At 52.0% G+C, this 24,474-nt stretch overlaps 10 protein-coding genes across 10 annotated transcripts; 7 read left to right on the top strand and 3 right to left on the bottom strand.

Moving 5' to 3' along the window:
• Positions 1 to 825: 825 nt before the first annotated feature.
• Positions 826 to 2,334, top strand: aspB (septin AspB; the record flags this gene model as incomplete). Its single annotated transcript, XM_025527114.1, has 3 exons — positions 826 to 1,111; positions 1,174 to 1,640; positions 1,699 to 2,334. Coding segments are annotated over 3 exons (1,389 nt in total), but the record flags the coding sequence as incomplete, so codon positions are not given.
• A 386-nt stretch (positions 2,335 to 2,720) lies between these two features.
• Positions 2,721 to 3,215, top strand: BO83DRAFT_325805 (uncharacterized protein; the record flags this gene model as incomplete). The annotated part of the gene is made up of 1 exon (XM_025528019.1): positions 2,721 to 3,215. One exon carries the CDS (start codon positions 2,721 to 2,723, stop codon positions 3,213 to 3,215), a length of 495 nt encoding a protein of 164 aa, XP_025382528.1.
• A 471-nt stretch (positions 3,216 to 3,686) lies between these two features.
• Positions 3,687 to 5,236, top strand: BO83DRAFT_186868 (uncharacterized protein). The gene is made up of 4 exons (XM_025526514.1): positions 3,687 to 4,106; positions 4,165 to 4,182; positions 4,354 to 4,577; positions 4,631 to 5,236. The coding sequence occupies exons 1-4, from the start codon at positions 4,039 to 4,041 to the stop codon at positions 5,179 to 5,181; spliced, it is 861 nt and encodes a 286-aa protein (XP_025382527.1). The 5' UTR covers positions 3,687 to 4,038; the 3' UTR covers positions 5,182 to 5,236.
• A 602-nt stretch (positions 5,237 to 5,838) lies between these two features.
• Positions 5,839 to 7,855, top strand: BO83DRAFT_412483 (putative mitochondrial carrier protein; the record flags this gene model as incomplete). Its single annotated transcript, XM_025534409.1, has 5 exons — positions 5,839 to 5,904; positions 6,021 to 6,311; positions 6,411 to 6,708; positions 6,765 to 7,187; positions 7,287 to 7,855. The coding sequence occupies 5 exons, from the start codon at positions 5,839 to 5,841 to the stop codon at positions 7,511 to 7,513; spliced, it is 1,305 nt and encodes a 434-aa protein (XP_025382526.1). The 3' UTR covers positions 7,514 to 7,855.
• A 307-nt stretch (positions 7,856 to 8,162) lies between these two features.
• Positions 8,163 to 9,883, top strand: BO83DRAFT_383277 (uncharacterized protein). The gene is made up of 3 exons (XM_025532435.1): positions 8,163 to 8,513; positions 8,602 to 8,841; positions 8,905 to 9,883. The coding sequence occupies exons 1-3, from the start codon at positions 8,434 to 8,436 to the stop codon at positions 9,614 to 9,616; spliced, it is 1,032 nt and encodes a 343-aa protein (XP_025382525.1). The 5' UTR covers positions 8,163 to 8,433; the 3' UTR covers positions 9,617 to 9,883.
• Positions 9,884 to 9,897: 14 nt separating this feature from the next.
• Positions 9,898 to 11,261, bottom strand: BO83DRAFT_372340 (thiamine diphosphokinase; the record flags this gene model as incomplete). Its single annotated transcript, XM_025529978.1, has 3 exons — positions 10,980 to 11,261; positions 10,829 to 10,908; positions 9,898 to 10,614 (listed from the first exon to the last, which is right to left on the bottom strand). The coding sequence occupies exons 1-3, from the start codon at positions 11,116 to 11,118 to the stop codon at positions 9,898 to 9,900; spliced, it is 936 nt and encodes a 311-aa protein (XP_025382524.1). The 5' UTR covers positions 11,119 to 11,261.
• Positions 11,262 to 11,440: 179 nt separating this feature from the next.
• On the bottom strand, positions 11,441 to 12,494 carry BO83DRAFT_441947 (ankyrin repeat domain-containing protein). Its single transcript, XM_025536369.1, has 2 exons — positions 12,327 to 12,494; positions 11,441 to 12,273 (listed from the first exon to the last, which is right to left on the bottom strand). Exons 1-2 carry the CDS (start codon positions 12,355 to 12,357, stop codon positions 11,534 to 11,536), a joined length of 771 nt encoding a protein of 256 aa, XP_025382523.1. The 5' UTR covers positions 12,358 to 12,494; the 3' UTR covers positions 11,441 to 11,533.
• Positions 12,495 to 12,860: 366 nt separating this feature from the next.
• On the top strand, positions 12,861 to 13,948 carry BO83DRAFT_432347 (coiled-coil-helix-coiled-coil-helix domain-containing protein; the record flags this gene model as incomplete). Its single annotated transcript, XM_025535617.1, has 3 exons — positions 12,861 to 13,062; positions 13,209 to 13,587; positions 13,657 to 13,948. 3 exons carry the CDS (start codon positions 12,861 to 12,863, stop codon positions 13,946 to 13,948), a joined length of 873 nt encoding a protein of 290 aa, XP_025382522.1.
• Positions 13,949 to 15,185: 1,237 nt separating this feature from the next.
• Positions 15,186 to 22,684, bottom strand: BO83DRAFT_325729 (uncharacterized protein; the record flags this gene model as incomplete). Its single annotated transcript, XM_025528015.1, has 9 exons — positions 15,186 to 15,292; positions 15,345 to 15,489; positions 15,537 to 15,842; positions 15,892 to 16,167; positions 16,217 to 16,374; positions 16,421 to 16,712; positions 16,768 to 18,866; positions 18,999 to 19,043; positions 21,172 to 22,684. 9 exons carry the CDS (start codon positions 22,682 to 22,684, stop codon positions 15,186 to 15,188), a joined length of 4,941 nt encoding a protein of 1,646 aa, XP_025382521.1.
• An 877-nt stretch (positions 22,685 to 23,561) lies between these two features.
• On the top strand, positions 23,562 to 23,938 carry BO83DRAFT_186647 (uncharacterized protein). Its single transcript, XM_025526513.1, has one exon. The coding sequence runs from the start codon at positions 23,628 to 23,630 to the stop codon at positions 23,853 to 23,855; it is 228 nt and encodes a 75-aa protein (XP_025382520.1). The 5' UTR covers positions 23,562 to 23,627; the 3' UTR covers positions 23,856 to 23,938.
• The last annotated feature ends 536 nt before the right edge of the window (positions 23,939 to 24,474 follow it).

Here is a 24,474-nt window from a genome sequence, read left to right as displayed (position 1 = left end):
GCTCTCCCTCTTTCCCCTGTTCCCTCAGTACGTATTCACTTCTCTCTTTCATCGTCCTTTTCAATTCTTCTCCCCGACTTTTGTTTTTTTTCCTGTTTCGTTTCGCATCATCTCCTCCACACCCAGCTTTTTTATTCTCCTGGGGTTCCAGCTATAATCCCATCCCCTTGGCTCGTTATTGAACTGAACCTCACCCTTTTACCGGTGAATAATAGTATTCAGGTACGCAGGCTGGCTCCTCTGTTTCCTGGCCCCCCTCCCCTCCTCCTCCCTACCTTCTCTTCTGCATTCCCACGGACCATACGTGGATTACGGTTATCCTCCACGTTGCTGCTTCGATTATTGCGGCTTCCAGACCTTCCCCTTGACTGCTTCCTGCAAGGACTTTGTCGCTAACGAAGAAGGTACTACCTGTTCAGGGGAACTTCCTCATCGACGCTCGCTACCACCTGCTTCCTCTACGCTCGCTTCCCATATTACCTGCACACCCTTTCACTTCCACAATGGGTAAGCTTGTCGCCCTGTACCCTTCCTTTCATCAACCTGCGATTTGAAAGAAACACCCCCCTTTTTCTACCTGCCACCAATTCTCCCTTATCGTGTCCGAAACCCGGCATCCTAGCGCGTTGTGATACCACCATGGCACGTTCCAGGAACCGAAGTGCGGATGGTCGCTCCCAAGGAGATTCGGAAGCTCCTCCAAGCTTCCTCCAGAAGGGCTCGCAGAGACCGAAGCGCCATTCGTTTTCGCCTGCCCTCGATCGCTTGTCTTCCGAAAGTGAACGACAGGATGATGAACCAGTTGCTGACTCTGCTTCGCACAATGTAGCTACACCACCCCCTGCACCGGTTGCCAATGGCACGCCCGTTTCGTCCTCTCCCCCCAGCAGCAAGCCCAGTTCGCCCTTCGTTGAGCGCAGTAACCCAATGGGCGCGGGAAACGCTCAGACCGTGAGCTCCAAGGACCCCAAAGCTGTTGCTCAAGCTGCTACGGATATGAAGAATGTCGTTCGCCGGAAGCTGACCGGCTACGTTGGTTTTGCCAACCTGCCCAACCAATGGCACCGTAAGAGTGTCCGCAAGGGATTCAACTTCAACGTGATGGTTGTTGGTAAGTACTCAACAGGCGGAACCACGCACAGCTGCAATTTGTTCAAACTAATACGCCACTAGGTGAGTCCGGCCTCGGAAAGTCGACTCTCGTGAACACACTCTTCAACGCCTCGCTCTACCCTCCTAAGGAACGCACCGGCCCCAGCCACGACATCATCCCTAAGACCGTTTCTATCCAATCCATCAGCTCCGATATTGAAGAGAATGGTGTCCGTCTCCGCCTGACCGTGGTGGACACCCCTGGATTCGGTGATTTTGTTAACAACGACGACTCGTGGCGCCCGATTGTGGAGAACATCGAACAGAGATACGATGCCTACCTGGAGGCCGAGAACAAGGTCAACAGAACCAACATTGTCGACAACCGCATCCACGCCTGCGTTTACTTCATCCAGCCCACTGGCCACTCCTTGAAGCCCCTCGACATCGAAGTCATGCGCAGGTTGCACACCAAGGTCAACCTGATCCCTGTGATCGCCAAGGCTGACACCCTGACGGACGAGGAGATTGTGGACTTCAAGAAGAGGGTAGGTTGACCCCTGATACCATTCTTTTTGTATAGTATGCTGATGCAATCACTCTCAGATCTTGGCCGATATCCAGCACCACTCCATTCAGATCTTCGAAGGCCCCCGCTATGAGCTTGACGACGAGGAGACTATTGCCGAGAACCAGGAGATCATGTCCAAGGTCCCGTTCGCTGTCGTCGGTGCCAACTCCGAGGTCACGACCCCTGATGGCCGGAAAGTGCGCGGTAGAAGCTACCCTTGGGGTATCATCGAAGTCGACAACGAGGAACACTGCGACTTTGTCAAGCTGCGCCAGATGCTGATCCGCACCCACATGGAGGAGCTCAAGGAACACACCAACAACTCTCTGTACGAGAACTACCGCTCCGACAAGCTTACCCAGATGGGCGTGGCCCAGGACCCAAGCGTCTTCAAGGAGGTCAACCCCGCTGTCAAGCAAGAGGAGGAGCGTGCCCTCCACGAGCAGAAGCTCGCCAAGATGGAGGCAGAGATGAAGATGGTCTTCCAACAGAAGGTCGCAGAGAAGGAGAGCAAGCTGAAACAGAGCGAAGACGAACTATACGCCCGACATCGCGAGATGAAGGACCAACTGGAACGGCAACGTCTGGAGCTAGACGAGAAGAAGGCGCGCCTCGAAAGTGGGAGGCCAATCGAAAAGGAGCCGAAGCGAAAGGGATTTTCGCTTCGTTAGACGCACGCACGCATGACTGGTACCCCGATGCCTTTGCCAAGGGACTTACATCAAGGACCACCGAGGTTACGGATGGTCGTCGGAGGCACTCAGGTGGTTTTATGTTGATTTCTCCACGACTCCCGATTGACCGCACGCTCTTTCTAACCCGCCGCCTCTTTTCTCTTGTGTTTATTTGTTCTCACCCCCACACTCCCTCAGACCTCTACTTTTCTCGTATCTGCTTCCAGTAATGACTCTATTATCGACCGGGTGGACCGCAGAAGAAAAGACAGCCTTTGTTTCTTTTTTTCTCTTCATCAGCCGAAACCAACCACCAGTTGGGGCTTGAGTAGGAGATGTGGCCGGAACACCGGAGCTGAATCCAGCTTGGTGATAATGTCTGGATGCTCCCGTGCTTCTGGTCGTGGAATCGCAAGACGACGCACGGGGTGACGGCCTGGAAGACCGCTTTGGGTTCGGAATTCACTGCTTCATGTCCACCATTCGCTTCTTGTTATGTACTTTTGCCTACGCTATACCTTGTTCCCGTCCGATTTCCTATTCCCCGTTGTGGCCTGGTACTCCTACTTTTTATTTCGTCTTCAGTACACTTTTTTTATTTTTTTTGCCTCTTTTACACCATTTTAGTGAGATCACCCACCCCTGACCATCTTTTTATTTTCTGGACGTTTTTCCTTGTTCCTCTGCTGTTTCTGTGCGCTAGTTGTCAATCTGAAGTGTTATTGAAGAGCGAACGATACGATCATGGAAGCGGGAGGTGTATGAGCGAAGAAAGCAAGACGAAGCTGGAGATGCTTCGGGCGGTTGTGATGTATTGTTCCATGGCCATCTGGGTGCGACAGCAGCAGAGCTCATTCGACGAAAGGCGTATTCAGTAAGAAGCGTGTAGTGTGGATATATGTCTACTGTGATATAGTAATTTCAATTCGAAACAATCAAGCAGTATCCAGCTCAACACCTAGAATTGTGAGTAGGGGTAGCCTTGTCGCTCATGATGAATTTCTATTTTAGCTCGTATCAGGAAATAGGGTATCAGAGTATGGTCTGTAGTTGCTCATGTTTTGGATACCGCTGGATGCTTCTTGAGGAATCGATTTTGCTAGGCATAAAAGCCCTCAGTGACCGGAAGACCCAACCAGTAGATTCAATCCAAAATCCGGATACCTACTAACCAACAATTACCCAGAATAGATGTGCATACGACATGGGGAAGAGCTCGCCTGGATCATGACATCGATAAGCTTTTTTCCACCGACGGTTGTGTTGCATCATTGCGGGCGGGCGACGTCACGGGAGTGCGGCTGATGCTCGAACGAACCAGTTGACCGAGCGAGACTACTAGGCTGAGTAGGACTAAAAGTAGTAGCTTCTTCCCTCAGCTGGCAACTTACTCTCTCCAACTTGCACCAGAACCGCCGTTCGTTCCCTTCAAGGCCAAAACCCACCGCCGTCCCCGCCCAGCCTCCCTTCCCAAGTGGATATCCATCTGCTTCCACCGCTCAATTAGTTTCCCCGATATTCTTTCTTCGTTCCTTCTCCTCCTTTTCCCTTTCCCTCCTCATCTACTATTGCTGTTGGCTGCTCCATTGCCGCACCGCCGTTCCACTCCCCGGTATCTCGGCCCTTTCTTACTACGTACTAACCAACGACCCTCCCTACATTCCTGCTTCTTCATCCGACTTCCCGAGACAAGCGATCGCAATGGCTCCTGCTCCGCCCGCTAATCTGCCTCTGCCTGAGAGACTCAAGGCTTTGGCTCAAACACTGCAGTATGTGTCGCATGTCCCGGAACTGACGGCTGGTACTGACGAGGTCTCCTCTACTTAGATTTGCTTGGTTCGCTGGGTAGGTTATAGCTTTGTCGTATTTTGGCCTGCCTGTTGTTTTTAACGACATTTCATCACACAATGAAATCACGGTCTTGGGTCTGTCCAGCAGGACTTGCCCTCTGGACTTCCCCTCGCTAGCTTTCGCTTTGGAACGGTCGGACCGAGCATATTCGCTAACGCATCATAGGCATGTGACGCTTCTCCTTTCAGTTTTCCGCTATGTCTTGTCCTACATTACGTTCAACTATTACTCCTCGTCGGCGCAGGTAGCTTACCGCCTTGCGTTTGTTTCCGCTGCCGCGACATACGGAATTGTGGTGTACAAGGGACACATTGCCCGTGGCCGTCTCCAGGGCAGTGTTCCCAACATTGCGCTGAAGCTGGCTGGTGATGAAAATGTCCAGTACCTCGGTAAGTGATGGCGATCGAATAGCGAAGACAATGATACTGATAAGCGTAACTAGGTATGGCTTTGGTCTGGCTCTACTCGCGCCAGATCCCGTTGGCCCTGCTTCCTTTCAGCGTCTACTCCATCTTTCACGTTGCGACTTACACTCGTGCCCACATTATTCCCACCATTCAGGGCCCCGCCCCTGGTGCCCCGGCTTCTCCCGCTTCTCCTAGCGGTCCTAAGCCCGCCGCCAGACCTTCTCCCTTGGCCGATACCATTGGACGATTTGTCAAGCAGTACTATGACGCCAGCATGCACCTGGTTGCACAGCTGGAGATGTCTCTCCTCTTCCGCTTGGCCGTCGGCATCCTGACCTTCTCCAAGGGTAGCTTTGTGCTGTTCTTCTTCTACCTGGCCTTTTTCCGCGCCAGATACTCCCAGAGCTCCTTTGTGCAGCAGGCGGTCCGTCACTTCATCGCGAGAGTTGATGCTTCGGTTTCTCACCAGAGCACCCCCCCTGCGGTTCGCCAGGGTTGGGAGTCTTTCAAGGCTGCCGTGGGCCAGGCCTACGAGGCTACGGATCTCAACCGTATGAGCTCCGGTGCTGCGAAGAAGCCCCAATAGAGGGCCATCAGGATTGGTTCAGGACGTTCAGGATTACAACGGAATTGGTGAACTGCCCCGTGATTCTACGTGCATAGGATTTTTGGGAGCCGTTTGTTCTGGACACCGATCATTGAGACTGATGTGCCAGTAATGAATCTCCATGGCCAGCGATGTCGCCCTGGCCGAGGAGCACGGCCCTTTGATGAACAATGAAGGTTGTGAATAGTAGAGGCGAGACGAAGCGAGATTTGGGAGTAGCATCCGGGATGGTACTTTTAATTGCTCGGGGGAGAACGCGGAGGAAGGTTACGTGAAATGTCTCAGCAAGTTTTTTTTTCTGTCCTTGAATATGTCTCATTGTTATATATTCCAATGCGACAGTATAATGTTAGTGGCTGTCGTACTCTGCCTTCCCACCGGATTATGGGGGATTAGTAGGATCGGGATTAGCCTATGGAGAGCGTCGGCGTCCGGCGGGTCCGATTAGACTTCCGATCGAGCGCGGAATTGTGATGCAGTGGCCACGGCTCAGTCAGCGCGTAAGCAACGTAGCGATAGGCGGATTGCGCGGCGGAAGCTTTAAGAGACAGATGCCTGAGGCCACGATTCTAACTCGGACGGCGGAGAAAACAGGAAACCGACCGAAATTTTGGGGCCTCCCGGACGCTGGCGATGATGCCCGAAGGATCTTTTTTTATCATCGAGAGGTGCGATGCTCCCAACTCCCCTCTCCCGACCAGTGTTGGCAACATAAATTCCCCCGAAATCCACCTTTTCTCCCGCCTTGCTCTACGCCCAGTTCCTCTCGACTGTCATCCCATTCTTGTCCGGGGTGGCGTCCTTCCGTTAAACCACAGTCGCTCGCCGCATCCCAACCCCCGTGGTCTGGTCCGCACCACGATCCGGTGGGTTGCGGTATCCTTGCAATGAGCTTGACCTCGCGCGTCTTGGGCCTGTTCACGACGACAGAGACACCGTCTACCGATCCCCCTTCCCCTGCGTCGGCCTCTCAGTTCCCGAACGTTGCTCCCGCTAGCAGCGACCATGTCTTCCATTCTGCCGGTCCGATAAGCGCATCCAGCGACCATAATGCTCAGAAGGCTACGTCCCTTGCGGACGAGGAGGAGCCTCGGCCTCCCTATCTACATGTATGTTTGTTGGTCTCGTGTGGAGTGCGACTGTTTGACAGGCTTCGTTCTGTTTGCATATAAACCTCAGCTGTAATCTGACCATTGTTGCTGGGATAGGCTATGCTGGCTGGAGGTACCGGTGGTACCTGCGGTGACATGCTCATGCATTCGTTAGATACGGTGAAGACTCGACAGCAAGGCGATCCCCACTTCCCTCCGAAATATACCTCTATGACCTCGTCGTATGCGACCATCTATCGACAAGAGGGATTCTTCCGTGGTCTGTACGGTGGTGTGACACCGGCGCTGTTTGGCTCTTTCCCTGGAACGGTCATCTTCTTTGGTGTCTACGAGTTCACCAAGCGAAAGATGATAGACTCTGGGATCAACCCCAATATTGCGTACCTGTCTGGAGGTAAGGGTGTTTGTCGCTTCGCCATGGGTGGGCGATACTAACTTGATTGCCGCTAGGTTTCTTCGCCGACTTGGCTGCCTCCATCGTATACGTTCCCTCCGAGGTTTTGAAGACGCGGCTGCAGCTGCAGGGACGCTACAACAACCCTCATTTCAACTCGGGATACAACTACCGCTCGACCACGGATGCTCTACGCACGATTGTTCGCCAGGAGGGGTTTTCCGCCCTCTTCTACGGATACCGGGCGACCATCTATCGTGACCTTCCTTTCTCGGCCCTGCAGTTCGCATTCTACGAGCAAGAACAACGGTTGGCGAAGGAATGGGTGGGCTCGCGAGACATTGGACTGCCTTTGGAAATTATGACTGCGGTTACGGCTGGTGGAATGGCAGGTGTGATGACTTGCCCGATGGACGTTGTCAAGACGCGGATCCAGACGCAGCAGAACCCGGAAAGCTTGAGCTCGACCAAGTCGGCGGGTGAACCTGCGTCGACGAAGGAGAGCCCGCGCCAACATACGTCATCGCATACGACGTCCAACCTGCGCACCCACTCGCGACCCATTTCGACGTCTGGAGCATCGACGTCGGTCGCGCCGCCCGGGGCTCCCCGTCTGGATACCTCGTCTTTTTTCACTGGCTTGAAGATGATCTACCAGACCGAGGGCATTGCCGGGTGGTTCCGCGGAGTCGGACCCCGCGGAGTGTGGACTAGTATTCAAAGTGGAACAATGCTGGTCATGTACCAGTACCTTTTGAAGAAACTGGAAGCTTACCAGGGGGTGGAAGACCTGAGCCCTTTGTGAGGGTAGGCTTCTAACTTTGCATTGAAGATTTGGCATCTGCGAGCCGATAGTGAGATTACTATCAGCGGGTGTCTGGGACACACGGTGGGGTGTCCGCTGTAGATAAAAAGAAAAGAGCGCACCACAACCGGAGCATGAGCATGAGCATGAGCATTATAGACGGGTATGTTGGAAGGGCGACCGGACGGGAGTGGTATGATTTTTACTTTGTTCTTTCTTCTTTTTCTTTCTTTTCGGCTTCTTGTCTTCTAATTATTGGATTCCCATTCCCCTCCTGTCGTTTTCCCCGCATGTTGAGAGCTTGCATGATTGCATGATCGGGTGGTTGTGGTTCAGGGCGCGCATTTTGTTTATAGGAGGAAGGACATCATCTCATGTACGGATACTTTTACATTGATAGACATTAGACAAGGGCTGGTAATGAAGCATTGTATATTATTTTTCAAGAGAGAGAAGAGAGTTTGAGTAGAACCAGAGTTAATTACTGGCAGCAACAACAACAATAACAAAGCGATCGACAAAGAGAAAACCCGCCAGTTGCCGAGGGGCGCGAGAAGAGAAAAAGTAAACAAAAGCCGGATGCGGTCAGAGCAGCAGCCGGACTGGATTGGCTCCTCCGCCGCTGTGACCTCACGAGATGCTCGCTGAACTGCGACTGATTCACTCCCTCTCTTAGTCTGGCTCTGGTTACTACTCGTTGGTACTACTACTCCTCCTCCCCTGTTCGCCTATCTCTTGTTTACTACCTTACCTTGTTTACCTTTCCCACCACTACTACTACTTCCTTCCTTCTTCCTCCCTCCCTATCTTTCCCTATCTATATACCCTTATACTATCTACCCACCCACCTATCTTTATCCCTTGCACTTGTGCCACTGGTTGCATGGTCTAACGTGGATCCCGTACCCGCGCGAATCGTCATGCCTACCGGACTGCCTTATTTGCAGAAACTGCGCAAGCCCCAACTTGCAGAATGGGCTGAGCTCACTGACCTCCAGGAGTAAGCAGCTCCATAATGACTGGCGTTGCGCCGTGCCGCGCGCGCACACCCTCTCTCTCTCTCTCTTTCTCTTCTAACAAAGCAAAAGCTATGAGGACCTCACCAAACCAGACCTCGCTGCCGCCCTGGACAGCCATCTCCAAGCCAATGAATCCATCTTCAAAACCGACGCGCGTCTGGCCGATTACTACCGGCGACTGTCGCAATCCCCGCGCGTTTACTCCCCCACCAAGAGAGCCCCCAAGGTTGAAGCCTCTCCAACGCCGGATGAAGCTCCTCGATCTGTGCGCCGGAGACAGGTGAAGGCCAAGGTGGAGCGCGAGCCTACGTATGATACCCCGCGCACGATAGTTTTTCACTGTCGCGACTATTTTTCGCTAACTTCCCACAGAGAAGAATCTGAGCCCCAAACCCCCGGACAGGTGGTGGGTGTGCAGCCGCCAACGATGTCATCGCTGGTGTCGGAGCTACCGCCCTCGCCGGCGGTGGTTACCGACGTGATTGATCGCCAGACAGCCGCGTGGGGCAAGTCCATTAGCGAACTGTGGTCGGAAACGGGTGTGCACGAGCGTACCGAGTCGCTCCGCTCCAACCTTAGCAGCGTCAAGGCCTTTGGCACGTTGATATTATCGGTCGAAGCCCTTAACGTGTTGCGGGCTGTTGTGCCCTGGAATTACGTGGGCACTGTTCCTATGCCCCCGTGGACGCATCTCTCAGACTTGAAGATCGCCATTCCGGACATTTTCATTCTGGTCGAGGGGCATTTCTGGGCTGTGGTCTCGCTGTGGGCGTTGATTAGTGCGGCGCTGCCCTTTACTGTCGCGTACTTTTTCAATCTGAGCTTGCAGGCTGCGCAGGCTGGGTCGCAGGTTCGTCGCGGTCGCGCTGGTGTGCATGCGAGCTTCGATCCGCTGAGCTTCTATATTGCTAAGGCGGTTATCACGTATTTGGTCTACACGGAGCAGTTCACCTTCTGGGGTGCTTATCAGGGGTTGACGATTGATCGGTTGGAGGGCTCTGTTCCTTGGGGGTTGAATGGGGCGTTGGCGGGGAGTGCTATTGGAGTGATTGGGACTCTGTATGAGGCGATTCTGAGGAAGTGATGTATAGTTGGCAGCGGCAGTGGTGAGTGGACAGAGTACAGATGATGAGGGTTAGAGGTGTGATTGAGGTGTTGACTGATTGATTTTGGTTTTTGGATTCGTTTTGGTTTCTTCTATTTTATCTTTGGTTGTTTCGGGTCAGGGCGTATCAGCGGACTGGACTGCTGTTACTGCTATGCTTTGAGGGCGATGGGCGCTGTAGTATTGCTTGATATGTTTAAGTCTAAATGTTAGGATGAGTGAATACCACCAATCCAACCTATCCAACCACATAAAATAATCTAAGAAGAAGACGAAGAAGATGGAGAAGAACGTTTAAACCTCCCCGCCAACTCCACCGTAAACAACACCGCTCCCCCAGCACTAACCTCCACCTCCTCCGCCCGAATATGATTACTCGTACTAATCTGGCCCCCGATCTCCGTTTCCCAGGATTCCACATCCCACTGGAAGCCCTTCGTCGTGATCCTCTCCGGTCCAGAGAGTGGGATAATGCCCACGTTTTCTTCCAGGAGATACTCTTCTTCTTCACCGGAGGTAGAGATAGATAAATCAGCCCTCTTTACCCCAGGAGTACGAATCAGATTCTTCCCTGGATGCAAGATGAACGTGATACTTTCTTCCGAGACGAGATATAATGCACCCTCATTCCCTCCTTCCTTCCTATCCCCTTCGGGAGAAGAAGAAGAAGAAGAAGAGGAAGGAATAGTGGAGTTAGAATACAAATGATGTATCTGCGAGAATGCCTGATCGACGCGGCCGCCGAGACCGCCAAGGATTAGTATTGACAAGCTATCACCTTCTTTGTATTGTTGGTGGGTGGTGGATGATGATGAGGATAAGATTTCGGCAGTGTTGGCGCGAATATACCGCAATGCTTTGGTGAAATCGGTGCTGTAGTCATCATGGTGGTAGATCACGTTTACCCCGTGCGACTCGTAATGGGATTTTATTGTTGGGTGGATGGAGTCCAAGTCGCCGATTATGGTGGTGGGGTGCTGTTTCCATATTAATATCGTGTAGAAAGAGAGAGAGAGAGAGAGAAGGGGGGGGGTTTTGATGTTATGGGTGGAGGGGTGAGTAGTAGTTATTGTGTAATACTACTATGTAGTAGAGTATATAGAATACTATACTCTACTAGTAATCTCCATGTATATATAGTAATATATTATGGATATGAACATGGGTATAAATGAAAGGGTATATACATACATCTACATCCTCTCTCCCCCGCGTTTTCATCATCTCGTAGAAGTGGTTGGCGCCGCCGTCGGCGCAGACGGTTGTTAGTGCTATCTTTTATTCAGTATACGGTTTTCTGTATAGGGTTTTATATAGAGTGTATGGATTTGGGGGGGCATACCATTCTTTCGTAAAACATCATATGCTCTCTCGTTGATTGGATGGTTGAGGATGAGCAGGGCGTAGGGACTCGAGGGAAGGCCTTCTTCCGTTCGGAAGAATTGGGTTGGGTCCCAGGTCATTAGCCTTGTAGTTGCCATGGATAGCTGGGTGGGTATATGAGTAGATTCAATAGTAGGTATATGATGAGTAGATTTACTATTGTTAGTGGTAGGTAGTTATGTTACTAGGAAGTGGAAGATAAGATATGGTGGGGGTGAGAGGGGTGTGTTTTGGGTCCCGCGAAAATTTGGTAGAGTTCGGTGATAACAACTTTCTCCGTTCATAGGAGTGTCCTTGGGGTTCTGATGCTGATATAGTTTCTTGATTAGTAGATTAGATACTAAATGTGCACGCGATCACTACTACCCCTCAGTGATTTTCTATCATGGATGACTAAATACTTTCAGAGAGGTTATTGGTGGTGTGCTTGCATATCATTCAGTCATAGCATCATCAACTACTTACAAGTACGTAGTACTATATGTGAAGATCGAATTGAACAGGAATATTTCATCAATACTCACACTCCTCCAACCTCATCATTATCTCCAAATGTCCATACTCTGCCGCCCACACAAATGGCGTCTTCATAAACGAATCCACCGAATGCGCATTCACCTCCTCGCGATCCAACAGCAACTCCACAATCCTCTTACTCCCAGCCTCTGCCGCATAAGACAGCGGTGATCTCGCCGTCTCATCACTCCACTCCGCATCAACATCCTCATCCGCGAGCAGCAACCGCACAATCGCCTCATTCCGATACTCTGCTGCATACGACAATGCTGTTCGCCGGAAAATATCCACTTCATTTGGCCGAACATTCCTATTCGCCAGCAAGATCTTCACTAATCCCTCGTCCTGCTTCTTGGCTGCCCACACCAGCGGTGTAAAGTAGAAGTAGTCCAGCATGTAGCTGTTGAAATCGCCCCGCTCGAGTAGCAGCTTGACGAGCCAGTGGTTGCCGTATTGGGCTGCGCATACTAAGGGGATCTTCCAGTTATTGTTCTGCACATTGACGTCGAGGTCTTTCTTGCTGAAGAGAGCTCGCGCGAGTTGTCGCGATGGACCTTGGTCTTTGGCCAGGATGTGCAGAAGAGTATCCCCGTTGGCTTCTCGCGTCATGAGCTGCTTGGAGGATAGTCGATGGATGAGCTCGGGGGCGGAGAAGAGGAGCATGTATTGCTCGACTGGTCTGCAGAGACCGAAGAGGAGGAGCAGGATCTCCAGTGGGACTTGACTGGGGATGCTGACTGTGAAGCATTAGTTGATGTGCAGATGTATTTCAACCATGTGGAGTCCTTACCAGGTGCCATCATCTTCTGTCCAGTATACATCTTGTCTTGTGTACTGTGTAACCTGGATATAGTCAAGATTGTAGATCGGACTGCAGACCGGAGTAGACAATGAACTTCAACAGACTCAATACATACCCTCCGGGGCCACCTCTCTTATCTACATGATTTTCAGCTCAACTACTCGGTATAACCAGATGACACTAAAAATGAGGAGAAGCATCTCATCCATGCAATTCAGCACTGGCAGCACCAACAGCGTATCGCGCCCCCCTCTGATTGGTCAATTCGGGGCGGACCAGCAGAACAGCCCAAACAGGCAAGAACAGTTCTGCCTGAGGCATACAGCGTCAAATCGAGGTGGTGGAATTGGTTTGCATCTCCATCTCCATTCTCTCATCCCCGTCCACCTCCATCCACTCCCATCCGTCGGTTTCCCGCCCAATTCATGCCGCTCGCCTCGCGGTGATACCCCCTCCCTCTTCCCCTCCTCTTTACATCACCTCCCTTAATTGTCAATCCCAACTTCCCCACTCTCACCCGCCATGTTTCGCTCCGCACCTCGAGCTATCCTCCGCGCACCGGCCGTCGCAGTCCGTGGCCCGGCTGCCAGACGATTGATAAGCACCAACACACCCGCCGACTCCAAGCCGAGGAGTTGGAAGAACACCGCTGCCCGCTTGGGTCTGGCCATTGGCGCTGTCTACTACTACAACACGAGCCCCTACTTCGCTCAAACCCCGTCCTGTACGTTGTTGCTGTTGCCCGTTGCCGCTGGGTTTTTTTCCCACCGCATGCATGGCGGTTCGCCGTCATGCTTCGAAAGAGAGAAAGAAATTCATCACACCACCCCTCCCCTCCCATCAGACCAGTTCAGCTAGCTAATGATGCAGTCTCTCTTCGCTCGCAATCTAACTCCGATTCCGCCGAAGCCGAATCTTCTCTCACCATCGACTCCATCAAGCCCAAGATCCGCGAACAGAAGCAGAAGAAGCCTGCTCCCGCTCCCACTCCTGCTGCCCCCGAAGCCCCTCAAGATGATGCGCAACAACCCTCCCCCGAAGCTGCTTCGATGAAGTCCCCCGAGGAGCTTGAGGCCGAGGCCGGCCAGGAAGGCGCCTTCAACCCCGAGACCGGCGAGATTAACTGGGACTGCCCTTGTCTGGGCGGTATGGCTCACGGACCTTGTGGTGAGGAGTTCAAGGCTGCCTTTAGCTGCTTCGTGTACTCCTCTGAGGAGCCTAAGGGTATTGACTGCATTGAGAAGTTCAAGTACGTATACTCGTCTCCGAACCATAAGCACTGAATACATTACTAATGCGGGGAACCACTACCTAACAGGGGCATGCAAGACTGCTTCAGACTACACCCCGACGTGTACGGCGCTGAGCTCGAAGATGACGAGGAGGCTGCTGCTGCTGCCGCTGCCGCTCCCACTCCCGAGGCCGGTGACGAGCAGCCCGTGACGGCCGCTCAGATTGAAGCTGCCTCCCACCCCGAGGAGAAGCGCGCCCATGCACAGGAGATCAACGCCCAGACGAAACAGGAACTCGCCGAGAAGGGTGAGCTGGCTGAGGCGGAGACCTTGGTGCCCAAGTCGGCTCATGATGCTGTTCCCCAGACGGAGAAATAAGCAATGAATATACCATATGGCAGAGAGAATTGGAAGATGCAGCATTGGAATATTCGAAGAACAGGAAGCATATGTGATTTGAATGAATAGAGAAGAATGTTGGGAGATGTATAAGATCGGGCAAGCCAGTGTATTACTATATGCATGCATGATTTCTTTTTTTTTCAGCTCATATTTATACCCGCTCGTCCACTCAGTCTTTTCTCTTCCCATTTTCTTCGTTCATTTTATTCTCCATTACTCTGTTCGTGATGTTCTTCTTCACTTCTTTCCCTCTTCTTATTTTGCCTCTGTCTCCGTTTCAATCTCCAGTCTGATTGACTCATCTCATTGATTGATCTATCAGCATCTCCCACCATCTCTATATCCAATTTTCCTTTCACCTTTTTTCTTGAGTCACACTGTATCTAAGTAACTGCCCCTGCACTGCACCTGCGCCTGTACTTGTACCTTTTCATTTTCGTGTTTAGCATCTCGGTCCAAAAGAGAAGGGAGAGGGAGAGCGAAGTAGATTGAATAGACATAGATGAATTCATTTCCATCCAATTTATTCTTGATTTAAGTAGGGTAGTAAGTAGCAATTGATGTACATTCTGATTTGATATGAGATGATTTCTAATTTGATTGGCTGGCTCATGAGAGTGAGTGATTTGTGTAATAGGATGTTGCGTTTCCAGGGCAGTAAAGTAGGAGAGGTCACGTCTCATCACATCACGTCTATCTCCTTCTGCGCTACCCAGCTGGAGTTAGCCAGTGGGGGAGAGTAGAAGAAGAAAAAGGGAGCAGGATGGATATGATCATGCCGTGCCCATGGAATCTCTTCTATCTCCCTCCCTATAACGAACCACTGGCAGTTGTTCTGTGTCGGGAGGAACCACACACAAAGTAAGGAATGATCACTGTGTTGAACAGATGATCTGTTTGCTATGCTTGGGAATGCATGCAACATACCCATTCACTTCCCACATCACATCGCCGATGTATCTCAATAACCAAGTGGTTGGTTGATTGTCAGACAACATCTTGTCTGCACATGATTAGGCTGAACCCATGCACACGAGGTAAATAAGTGTGCGTTTGTGACAATACAAGTTGTCAAACAATCAACCCACTGATTAATGGGACGACTAACGCGAAAAGCGTATTAGTCAAAGACTAGTCCGAACAGCGCACTGCTGGTCTTTTCTCTAGTTCATGAATGTTTACCATGACTGTTAGCTTCCATCGAACGCATCATCTACCAGTTTACGTCGCTCAGTTGGAGTTTCCGGGATCGGAAAGCCGCCCTGGCCGCGCTTGATTTGTCCATTCTAGTATCGCGATGGGGGGAACGCTTCTCTGCGGCTGCAGCACTGTCAGTATATAGATTACATCCGGAATACTGCAAAGAACGTACCATCGGTGTTGGTCTCTGCTTCATTGGTCATTTCATAGTTGAGGACCAGGTTCTTGATCCGTTGCTGTTCCTCACGGTCAGCTTGCTGCTGACTTCGCATTGCCACGGCGAAGCTGGAGTCGGAGGGCAGGTCGATCGTGCGGGTCTGCATGGTTAGTCATGAGCCTTACAAGGAAAAGATGGAGAGCCTACCTGCTGCTTGTTCCCCTTCTTCGTCATCAATGAGAACGCCATGGTGTTATTCGTGGGCTTGGGTGCCTCTGGCGGGGGCGTCTCAAGCGCTGCCTCACGTCCAGACCGCTTCATCGGCAAAGGTATGTCAAACACACCCTTGCGTTCGAATTTCCGGGATTCCATGCTCTCCGCCATCATTTTCTCGAATTCACGGTCAAATTCGGCTTCCGCTTCTGGGTCCCGTTCCTCTTCCTGCCGAGTTACGAAGATCTCTTCGTCTTCCGACTCACTGTCGCCATTTTGTTCGGCGTTCGGACCGGACACCTATTGATACGTTAGTAAATAATCACACTCTAAACGTCGGTCAACGAACCTCAGCCTCGTCGCTCGACTCCTGGTCCTCTTCCTCGAGCATTACATCTTCCTCCAGACCCTCGTCTGACGAGCTGCTGTCCGCATCGTCCTCATCAGGCTCAGCAGGTCTCTCTGCATCCTGCGTCTTGAAGTTCTGCGCCACAGCTTCACTGAAAATCTGCGTAGCCTCAGCCAAATCAGCTGCTAACTTCCACTGAGGACGAGTCATGGAGAAAGTATCCTGGACTAGGAAGTCGACGTCCATTGGCAGGGGATCCTTCGTATGCATGTAGTACTAAAAATGAATTAGCTTTGAATTTTCTTGCGAACAGTGGCGAACATACCTGGAAGAAGGTCAAGAAGAAGTCAAGCTTCTTTTTGGCAGAACCACGATCGAAGCAGTGACCGCAGGTGTCGAGAAGAGTGCAGACCAGGCGGACACGGAAGAAGTCGTCGGGCAGATCAAGCGGGTTGATCCTTCCAGGCATGGGCGTACCACCCTCTGAGAGCTGTTAATGACGTTTCGCGGACGGTGTTGACTCACTCACCATGACCAAAGGTAATAATGCGATACAACGTGTCGAAGATCACCGGTGAGTCAATCATCTTGTAGTTGTAAAGCTCTCCGAGGTACTTGACTTCAGCGATCCGTTTCTGGTTGAACTTGAAATCGTTCTGCTCTAGACCCAGCGTGATCTGCTCGAGGATGTTGTCCACAACGCCGATGACAAAATCCTGGTGATACCTATAAAGGGCACTGACGAGGATCGCGAGAAGATGGATGTTGCCATATTTGACTTTCACCGGCTTGCTGAAGACGCGCTCCAAAATATCGACCACCTATCAAGCAGTTAGTATAATATTCGTACACCGCATCGCTCCATGCTGTACTTACATCTTGTTCCTCCCAATGAAGCTTGCGGATCGACTTCAAGATCTTGGTGTAGTTGCGCTTGTTCATATCCAAGTAGACCAGTCTCCGGATGTAAGACTCCATAGGGGTGCGCTCCTTCTGCTGGATGGCAGGCCGCGGTGGCGGATCAACGTAGTAGACTGCATTCTCGATGATCATTCGTTCCTGCTGACCTAGATGCTGGACAGTCTTCTTCCTTCCTAGAGTCTCCAGGAAGGAAGCCATTCTCGGGGACGTGTCAGGGTTTCGAAGCAGATAGCGTCCACAGTTCTCCAGGAGATGCCCGATGATCTCAATGTTCATGCGCGAAAAGTCATCCAGCGAAACCTTGAAGCAGTGGAAGATGATATGCTCTGGAACTACACCAAACTTGGTCAGTTCCGCCAGATAACGGACATTGCTCATCCGAACCTGGCCCAGGAACTCCTTTGACTTCCGGCGCTGGAGGCTTCGGAACTCCTCGTCCAGATAGTTGGTAATTCCCTGGGGAATATCAGGCATGTACTGTCCTAGGGTTGCAACCAAACGAGAGTACAATGGGAGAAGATCGATGCGGCCCTTGGGGACATCGGAAACTGCCTTGATGAGCCTGTTCCGAGACGCCTTTGAGTTGAGGAAGCAGAAGTCTAGCGCCAGCTGGTCAACCTGGTCCTTGGTCTGCAGATCGGGCAGCTTAGCCAGAAGCGCATCCACCTGGGCGCCGACAGTCTTGCTTGCGATAGCAGTAGACTGGTCATCGGCATCTGCTGCAGCCTTCTCCTCGGCTGACTGCGCTTGACCAGCTTCGGTCTTCTCCGTATCTGTGCCGTCTTCTTCTTTCTTCTTTCCGGCCTCATCCTCCGCCTTCTTCTTCTTGCCATCCTCCAACAGTACAGCCGGCACTTTACCCTTAAGATCGACCAGATTCTCGTAGAAGCGCCGTTCCTCTTCGTCTTCCCAAATACCCGCGCCCTCTCCTTGGCCACGCAAGTACTCGCTAGCCTTCACCAGGCCGATACCACCGCCCGCTCCAGCATCAGCGGCCTCCTTCTCGGCCAAGGCTGGCATGTCCACGCCCAGAACCTCACACAGGACCTGAGTGTTGGTAACCAGTTTCTCCAGCGACTTCGTCTGCTTCTCAAAGTTGGCCTGGCGGTCTTCGAATATTTCGCCACTCTTCACGTATGCTTCGGCATTGCGACGGCTCTGGGCGGCCAACGCTCTCTGATCGCGAACAACATGTGTCTTGACATCCTCCAGGTACCGATTAAGGATATGCTTGAACCGAAGCTGAGTCTTCTCCGAAGTGATTGGCGGGTCATCACCCTCCGGGGCTGTTGTTGCATCCGCCTCCACATCGCCATTAACAGTAGTTGTAGCACCATCAGCCTCGACAGTCTTCCTACCCTCCTCGACCATCTTCACGCCCAGCACATCCCAACTGAAGCTCTTAACAAACAGCACAGCCAGTGGCAGATTTGAATGGTCGCGATCATGTCCAAGCAGGTCCTTCAACACCTCCAAAGGAAACGGCTCGGGCTCCCTCTCACCATCTTTACCAGCAGACGGCGGCGCCCTTCTCACCGGCCCATCCGTCGCCTTTCCGCCAATACCAACAACTCCATCCTTGCCCTTCGCGCCCACATCATCCGGCTTCTCAATATCATCCAGTGTCTTCAACACCCCCACCAGCCACAACTCCGTAACAACCCTCAACAACACCCGATGGCGAGACAACCGTTCCTTTTCCTCGCGCTCGCGCAACTCCTGGCTGAGCGCCTTCAGCTGTCCTCTATCCGGGGTACTCAGGCCCCGCCCTAGCAGCCATCCGATCTGGCGGGTGAATTCGGCAGGTCCGAAGCGCTGGTGCAAGGCACTAGTGATTTCGACACCTGTAGCAATTTCGCCGGGCGATTTGAGCTTGCAGAGACCTTCATAGCAGGCGGAGATAATTTCCGACAGGTATTTGTGCAGCGTGAGGGTGCGGATATCGGTTAGGAAGGTTTGTTGGGCAGCGGCGTTGATTCCGGTGCGGAGGCGCTTGATGAAAGCGGTGTTCTTTTTCAAGGCCGAATCGAGGGATTTGCTGACCGGGAAGACATCTGTTGCACCAAGCGATCAGTTAGTTAATTCGCTAGTTACAATAACTCCATGTGGTTCCGATGCCGGGATCAAGTTCATGTATGTATCGGCGTAGTGGGTTGAATTGATGAGGGGGTGGGTTTTTTCTTTACCACTCTCGCCGGCCCATACTCTCTCATTTTGGAGGCGGAGATCCCCTGTAGACGGAAGGAACAAGTTAGCGAACCCAAGTTGGGGGAAATTTGGTGACATGTGGTGTGGAGTGGGATTGGACATACGCTTCCTCTGACGATCCATTGCTTGCCGCGGTGTGCGGTGGTGGTGCAGTAGCAGCAGCAATCAGCGCGTGGGTTGATCTCAACTGTCCGGGGAACCTTTCAAAGAGTGGGAAAGGAAAGCGCATGAGTGACTTGAACGCCACATTGGTGAAGCGGGCAGAAGACAAGTGACGCGCAAGGTGTCTCGGGCGTCAAAAGGAGGTGGAGAGAGGGGGAGGCAAGCCTTGGAAGTGGCTGACGGAAGTTGAAGTGAAGCGCAGCTGGGAAAGTGAAGAAGAAGTGGGCCGAAGGCGGAGTTCGTCATTACCCCCCAATAGTACTTACTACTCTGCGATAAACTCCAATACTTTCTCAAGAATTAGTTGCTTCTTACTTGTTGGCACTGCCATCAAATTTATTCCGTATATTACTGATCCCATCTCCCTCACAGAATTCACTCTTACGGAATAACCCCATAAACCTCACATTCACATCAAACATTAACCACAAACCACCACCTTCTCATTCAAATTCCCATCCATCCCTACCTTCAACCACAAATTACCATCAAATTCCATCTCCCTGCTTTACAGAGAATATCCTACTCATCCCCCATCACACCCCCATCATGTCCCCTCACCTCCGAGAACCCCATCTCCCTCCCCTCCGTCTCTAACAACCTCGCCTGCAACGCATGCTTCCGATCCTCCTCACTCCAACTATAATGCCGTACCACGGGCGGCTTGATACCCCTGCCTAGGATGCGGCTGCTGGGATCTTCTTGCTCTCTTTCGGGACTGCTTTGTGTGTGCAGTGGTGCGTCTGTGTCTGCGTCGTTTGGTTGGTGTTGATGAGTGCGGGGAAGGGTGGTGGACTCAGTGGTGGGGATGATTCGTGGGTTTGGGGACATATTGAATGTTGATGAGTGGTTTGGTTAAGAGGGTGTATTGATTGGATTGGATTGGATTAGACTGAGAAGTGTGTTGTAGGTAGGTAGGTAAGTAGAAAGATATAGATAGGTTGTAGACTGGTTTAGTGTGCTACCTAGCGATGTAGTAAAGGTCAAGTATTTGATCTGGATGTTGGGAGGAGCGAAGGAGGGATGAAGTGTTGGGATAAATACGGATCTACTGGCTTAATATGCCTGCCTGCCTTCTTCCAGCAGATAGTATACCGTGTATCTCGGATGGAATCGTGGCGATTACGATGTGGGCTGACGTCTAAACCATGGCCAAGAATGACCCAGGTCCGGCTAGGATTAGACACGAACGAAGCCTGGACAGTGCTACTGCACGACGCGGCCAGATAGTTGATGGCGGTGTTGTGCTTGGACCTGAAGTCATTGGGACATCATCTATGGCGCAGGCACGTGATGCCAGCTGCGGTGGAAACCAATGATCGTCCCATGTTCCTGGCTTCGAACCTACTGTGAACGATGTAAGAGGCTTGCATCTGAACATAACTAAAACGCTTTTGTTTCCCTAAGAAACTGTGATAACATACAGGTCATGAGGGTTGGGTTGGGTTGGTTGAGGGTCCAGGGCTGATGGGCATCTTGCCAACAGCGCACTGGAAGACAACATTGAAGGAAAATTTTCAGACGCGGATTCGTTGACGGACGTCACACAAGACACGGGTAGGTCTTGAGCGCCCACAGAAATAGCAAGGTCTACACCATGAGGCATGGACAGAGACCCTGACTCGTAATGGTCAATGCTGCCACAAAAGGCAACACAGTAGACATCGCACGTGGACAAAACAATACATCTGGCTTGGGGGGACCGTTAACAGAACGCAACAAAGGAAAGAAACCCACATCATCATACACCTTCATACAGCAACAAAAAAAATATCGACAGGGTATGCCCACGCCACGCTATGCGAGTCCTTGAAGAAAGATAGGAAGAAAGAAAGAAAAGGGGAACGTTGCAAATATGTACTCAGAATCCAAGAAGGTCGTGTCAAGATATTAGCAGGGATCGAATGACTTTTTATTGTTTATTTGGGTTTGCGCCAGAAGTATTGCTGCGAAGGTCAGTTATATGTTACTGTTTCAGTGGGGATAAACGTACCTTGTGCTGCTTGCGGCAGTTGCGGAGGCCCGGCTTCCTGAGATCATGCACAACCGCCTCGCGTCGCATATCGTCCTCGTCAAAGTCAGGAATGTAATAGTACTCGGCTTCCAGAGGCTTTCCTGCAGCATCCTTTCCCTCCCGTGCCACCTTTCCAATGCACTTGGTCGTGTCCAGGATGGCACGGATCTCTTCTTTCGTGGGGCCCTCTTTGTGATGGCCGTCCCGTCTCCACAAGGACGGTGGGAGGTTGTTCAAGATCGTCGAAAATGGCGTGGAGGAGAGCCGAGAGAACGCCAATTGGTTGGCGGCATGGTTCTGAACCCGTTCAAAGCTCTCGCTCAACGGCTCCAGCTTGGTTACTGTGCTCTCCGTCGACTCAACGGCCTTGGAGGGTTGTCCCGGGGACTTGGTAGGCTGGACAACCTGGTTGCGGGGTCGTGCAGGACGGAGTGGTGACTCATCTGCAGTGAATGAGGCCATCCGAGGGAGTAGATTGTCGCCAAAGGGTCCAAAGGAATGAACAATGGGGTCATTTTCTTCATCATGGTCCGAGAAGTCATCTTGCTTGCTCAGCTCACTCAACTCGCTGGACTGCGAGCTCTGCAGAATGTCACTAGCGATGGACGACGACTTCTGATCTGCATCAGCAGTGCTGTTGCGACGGCTAGGTGAAGCCTCGTCTTCGTATACGACCACGGAGTTCCGCGAGCGTGTCGGGGTATATATGGGTGACGATGGGGGCACCAGAGACTTGACCGCAGGGGACGGCGAGACGGGAGACGCCAAGCGCTGACGTTCCACATTGGGGCTTTCGTGAATACTCCGACGCGACTGTGCTTTACGTTTGGGTGTAGTCTCCTCCCATGTCTGCTCGGAATCCGTCGAGGCATAATCTTTCCGGTCACTTTGAGGCCATTGGACCAGCACGCGGGCGTCATGAACATCGATCATGATATCAGCATCCTTGATATCCGAAGTAAACGTCTTTCCCTTGGCCAAGTCATATGTTTTCCCCTGACAATGCAACTTAATCCCGTTCCATCCCATGCACATGATCTCCACTCTATCAGGGTCAAAGGGATTAGCTGCGGGCTTGTAAGTAGCCTTGACATGCACCCTCGATATCATACGGTTGGCCGCGAGCTGGTGATGGCACGAGGCACTGGACCTTCCCATCAGGACGGGCTCCCCGCTCTCGGGAAGCGTTATGGTAGGGACAGCAGACAGAGGGGTTCGTTCGGAGCTGGACGAAGTAAACGTACGCCGTGAGGCCGTTCGCGGCAGGGCCATTCTCGGGGGGGAGGAGGACAAGATATGGGTCGACGAGGTCGGCACCGGCGTAGGATAAGTCGAGACAATGCCATGATTGTCGCGTGCTACACGCTTCTGTGGACGAGGAAGTGAGGGAGAGGAGCTCAATGGCTCAAAGGCAGGCAACAAGGCCGCAGGACGCTTCACACCTGCCACCGGAGCAGCCAAACTGCTCCTTGGAGGCGAAGACTCCATGATGTTATCAATTTGAAGTTAAGGCCGTCTGGTCGTGAACCACGACCCGGACACGCTCGTATACGACTCGAACAACGGCAAGAGGGGTGGACGAGGATTAAAAAAGATCAATTGAGGCTTTCGTCGCGTCGAGGAAGAAAAGGTTGGGGGAGGAATGTCTAATTCTATGGGGTGGGAGTCAATTCACGAGACTCGGGGTCCCGAAGGAAAGAGAGAGAGAGAAAGACAAGATGAAGCGTGTCAAGGATGACAAAGGGAAGGAACTTTGAGGCTTCACCCCCCAAGACGAGGGCCAGGAGGTTGGGGAAGTACGAAACTGGGTACGAACAGGCAAAAAACGAGAAACATTGAAGAAAAGGGTGAAAGGATGGTGTGTGGTGGAATGCCTGCCGGAACGGAGCGTCTCGTCCAGCGCGGAAATGCACGCTTACAACCCGAGACGCGTTCGATAGGCGCCGACGAGGGTCGAGAGCTCCACCACTAAGCTCGCGCAGCCTCGCAACTTGGACCGTCCGAAACTATGCAATGCACTGCTGACTTGGGTGGAAGGGAAGTTTGCCAAAATATGCCAGACTCCGGTTGCTTACAGGTGTGAAAAAAAGGTAAATCAACCCTGGCGGCTCTCTGAGTTCCAGCACTCCCCTGCGTGTCTAACGGAGGGAGGAGAGGTTGGCTAGTCTATAATCTCGGTATACACAACCCTCGACACCCCAGGCAGGAACGAGGCGCGTCTCCGCGTCTAGGAGTCATGTGCTCCGCGTTTTCTGGTTCGGGCCCCGTGATGGCGCGCCTGATCACGTGGTGCTGGACACCCAGCCTCGGCCAATGACCAGTCGAGGCCTTACCCAAAATAGTAAAGCCATGTGCCCGTTGCAGGGTTTTCGTACAGATCGTGACTCGCTATCCCCATCCGGACTAGTGCGTGCGACGTGAACAGTCCTCAATGGGGTGGATGACTTCAACTGCCCCTGATGGCATCCACCAGAATACTACCTACGCAGGCTCGAACTTGATAAATGGTCTCATCATCGGGCCAGGTACGGGCCCGGAAAATACACCCGGCAAGATGAACCCTCTTTCTGGTGTGATAGAAGTCACAACGTATAGTCCAATCGCTGGTTCCATGGCATCATCACCCCTCATTGCGGTAAGTATATACTTACTTCAGTAGCAGTAGTAGTAGTACCCTTCCCGAACAAATTGTTGCAATTGCGCCCCCAATCCACCATAACAGTTGGTCTCTGTTACTTAAATCTCACTTTACAATGTAACATTAATGATACAATCCATTAGTCAGGAAATGAGGACAATGACTACTTAAGTGGCGATCGAAACAGCTTAACCCACTATAGAACTTCAAAGAACCATGATGAATACTAATTATTGATCTGACGGACCTGAAATGCCAAACCCCAGCCCACTTCTGACATGCCACACATCACCGGTGACAGAACCCTGAAGAACTCACCGACCGATCGGGGGCTCCACTTATGCACATTCCAAGGTCACCGATATCTGATAGATAGATGGACACATCAGACCGTGCATGACGCAGGTGGATGCCGCCCTGGAATGCACCTCCACCGCCTCCCGAGCACTCTATCGAAGGATAATCTACATACCAGCCCTGACACACCTGCTTTCACTTAAACTCAGGAGGCTGGGGGTGGGACCCGCCAGTTTTCGTAGGGCCGCCCTTCTTAAAAAGCTAGTTGTCGCCCTACGCGGTCACAAATACGGCGTCCATGCACCCAGATGGTATCAGATCGGTACAGAAAGAATTAAAACCA

The sequence above is a fragment of the Aspergillus eucalypticola genome (assembly GCF_003184535.1).
Source record: "Aspergillus eucalypticola CBS 122712 chromosome Unknown BO83scaffold_43, whole genome shotgun sequence".
Classification (NCBI taxonomy): Eukaryota; Fungi; Ascomycota; class Eurotiomycetes; order Eurotiales; family Aspergillaceae; genus Aspergillus; species Aspergillus eucalypticola.
Note: the sequence above shows the minus strand (reverse complement) of the source record. Positions and strands in the feature narration are given on the sequence as shown.

Bases quoted from the DNA above. Each gene is read 5' to 3' on its own strand.
- BO83DRAFT_186868 (XM_025526514.1), top strand. From the start codon at position 4,039: ATGGCTCCTGCTCCGCCCGCTAATCTGCCTCTGCCTGAGAGACTCAAG. The intron at 4,578-4,630 runs GTAAGTGATGGC...AAGCGTAACTAG, and splicing joins TGAAAATGTCCAGTACCTCG to GTATGGCTTTGGTCTGGCTC.
- BO83DRAFT_383277 (XM_025532435.1), top strand. From the start codon at position 8,434: ATGCCTACCGGACTGCCTTATTTGCAGAAACTGCGCAAGCCCCAACTT. The intron at 8,514-8,601 runs GTAAGCAGCTCC...ACAAAGCAAAAG, and splicing joins GAGCTCACTGACCTCCAGGA to CTATGAGGACCTCACCAAAC. The intron at 8,842-8,904 runs GTATGATACCCC...AACTTCCCACAG, and splicing joins AAGGTGGAGCGCGAGCCTAC to AGAAGAATCTGAGCCCCAAA.
- BO83DRAFT_441947 (XM_025536369.1), bottom strand. From the start codon at position 12,357: ATGTATACTGGACAGAAGATGATGGCACCTG. The intron at 12,274-12,326 runs GTAAGGACTCCA...AATGCTTCACAG, and splicing joins ACAGAAGATGATGGCACCTG to TCAGCATCCCCAGTCAAGTC.
- BO83DRAFT_186647 (XM_025526513.1), top strand. From the start codon at position 23,628: ATGGGGTGGATGACTTCAACTGCCCCTGATGGCATCCACCAGAATACT.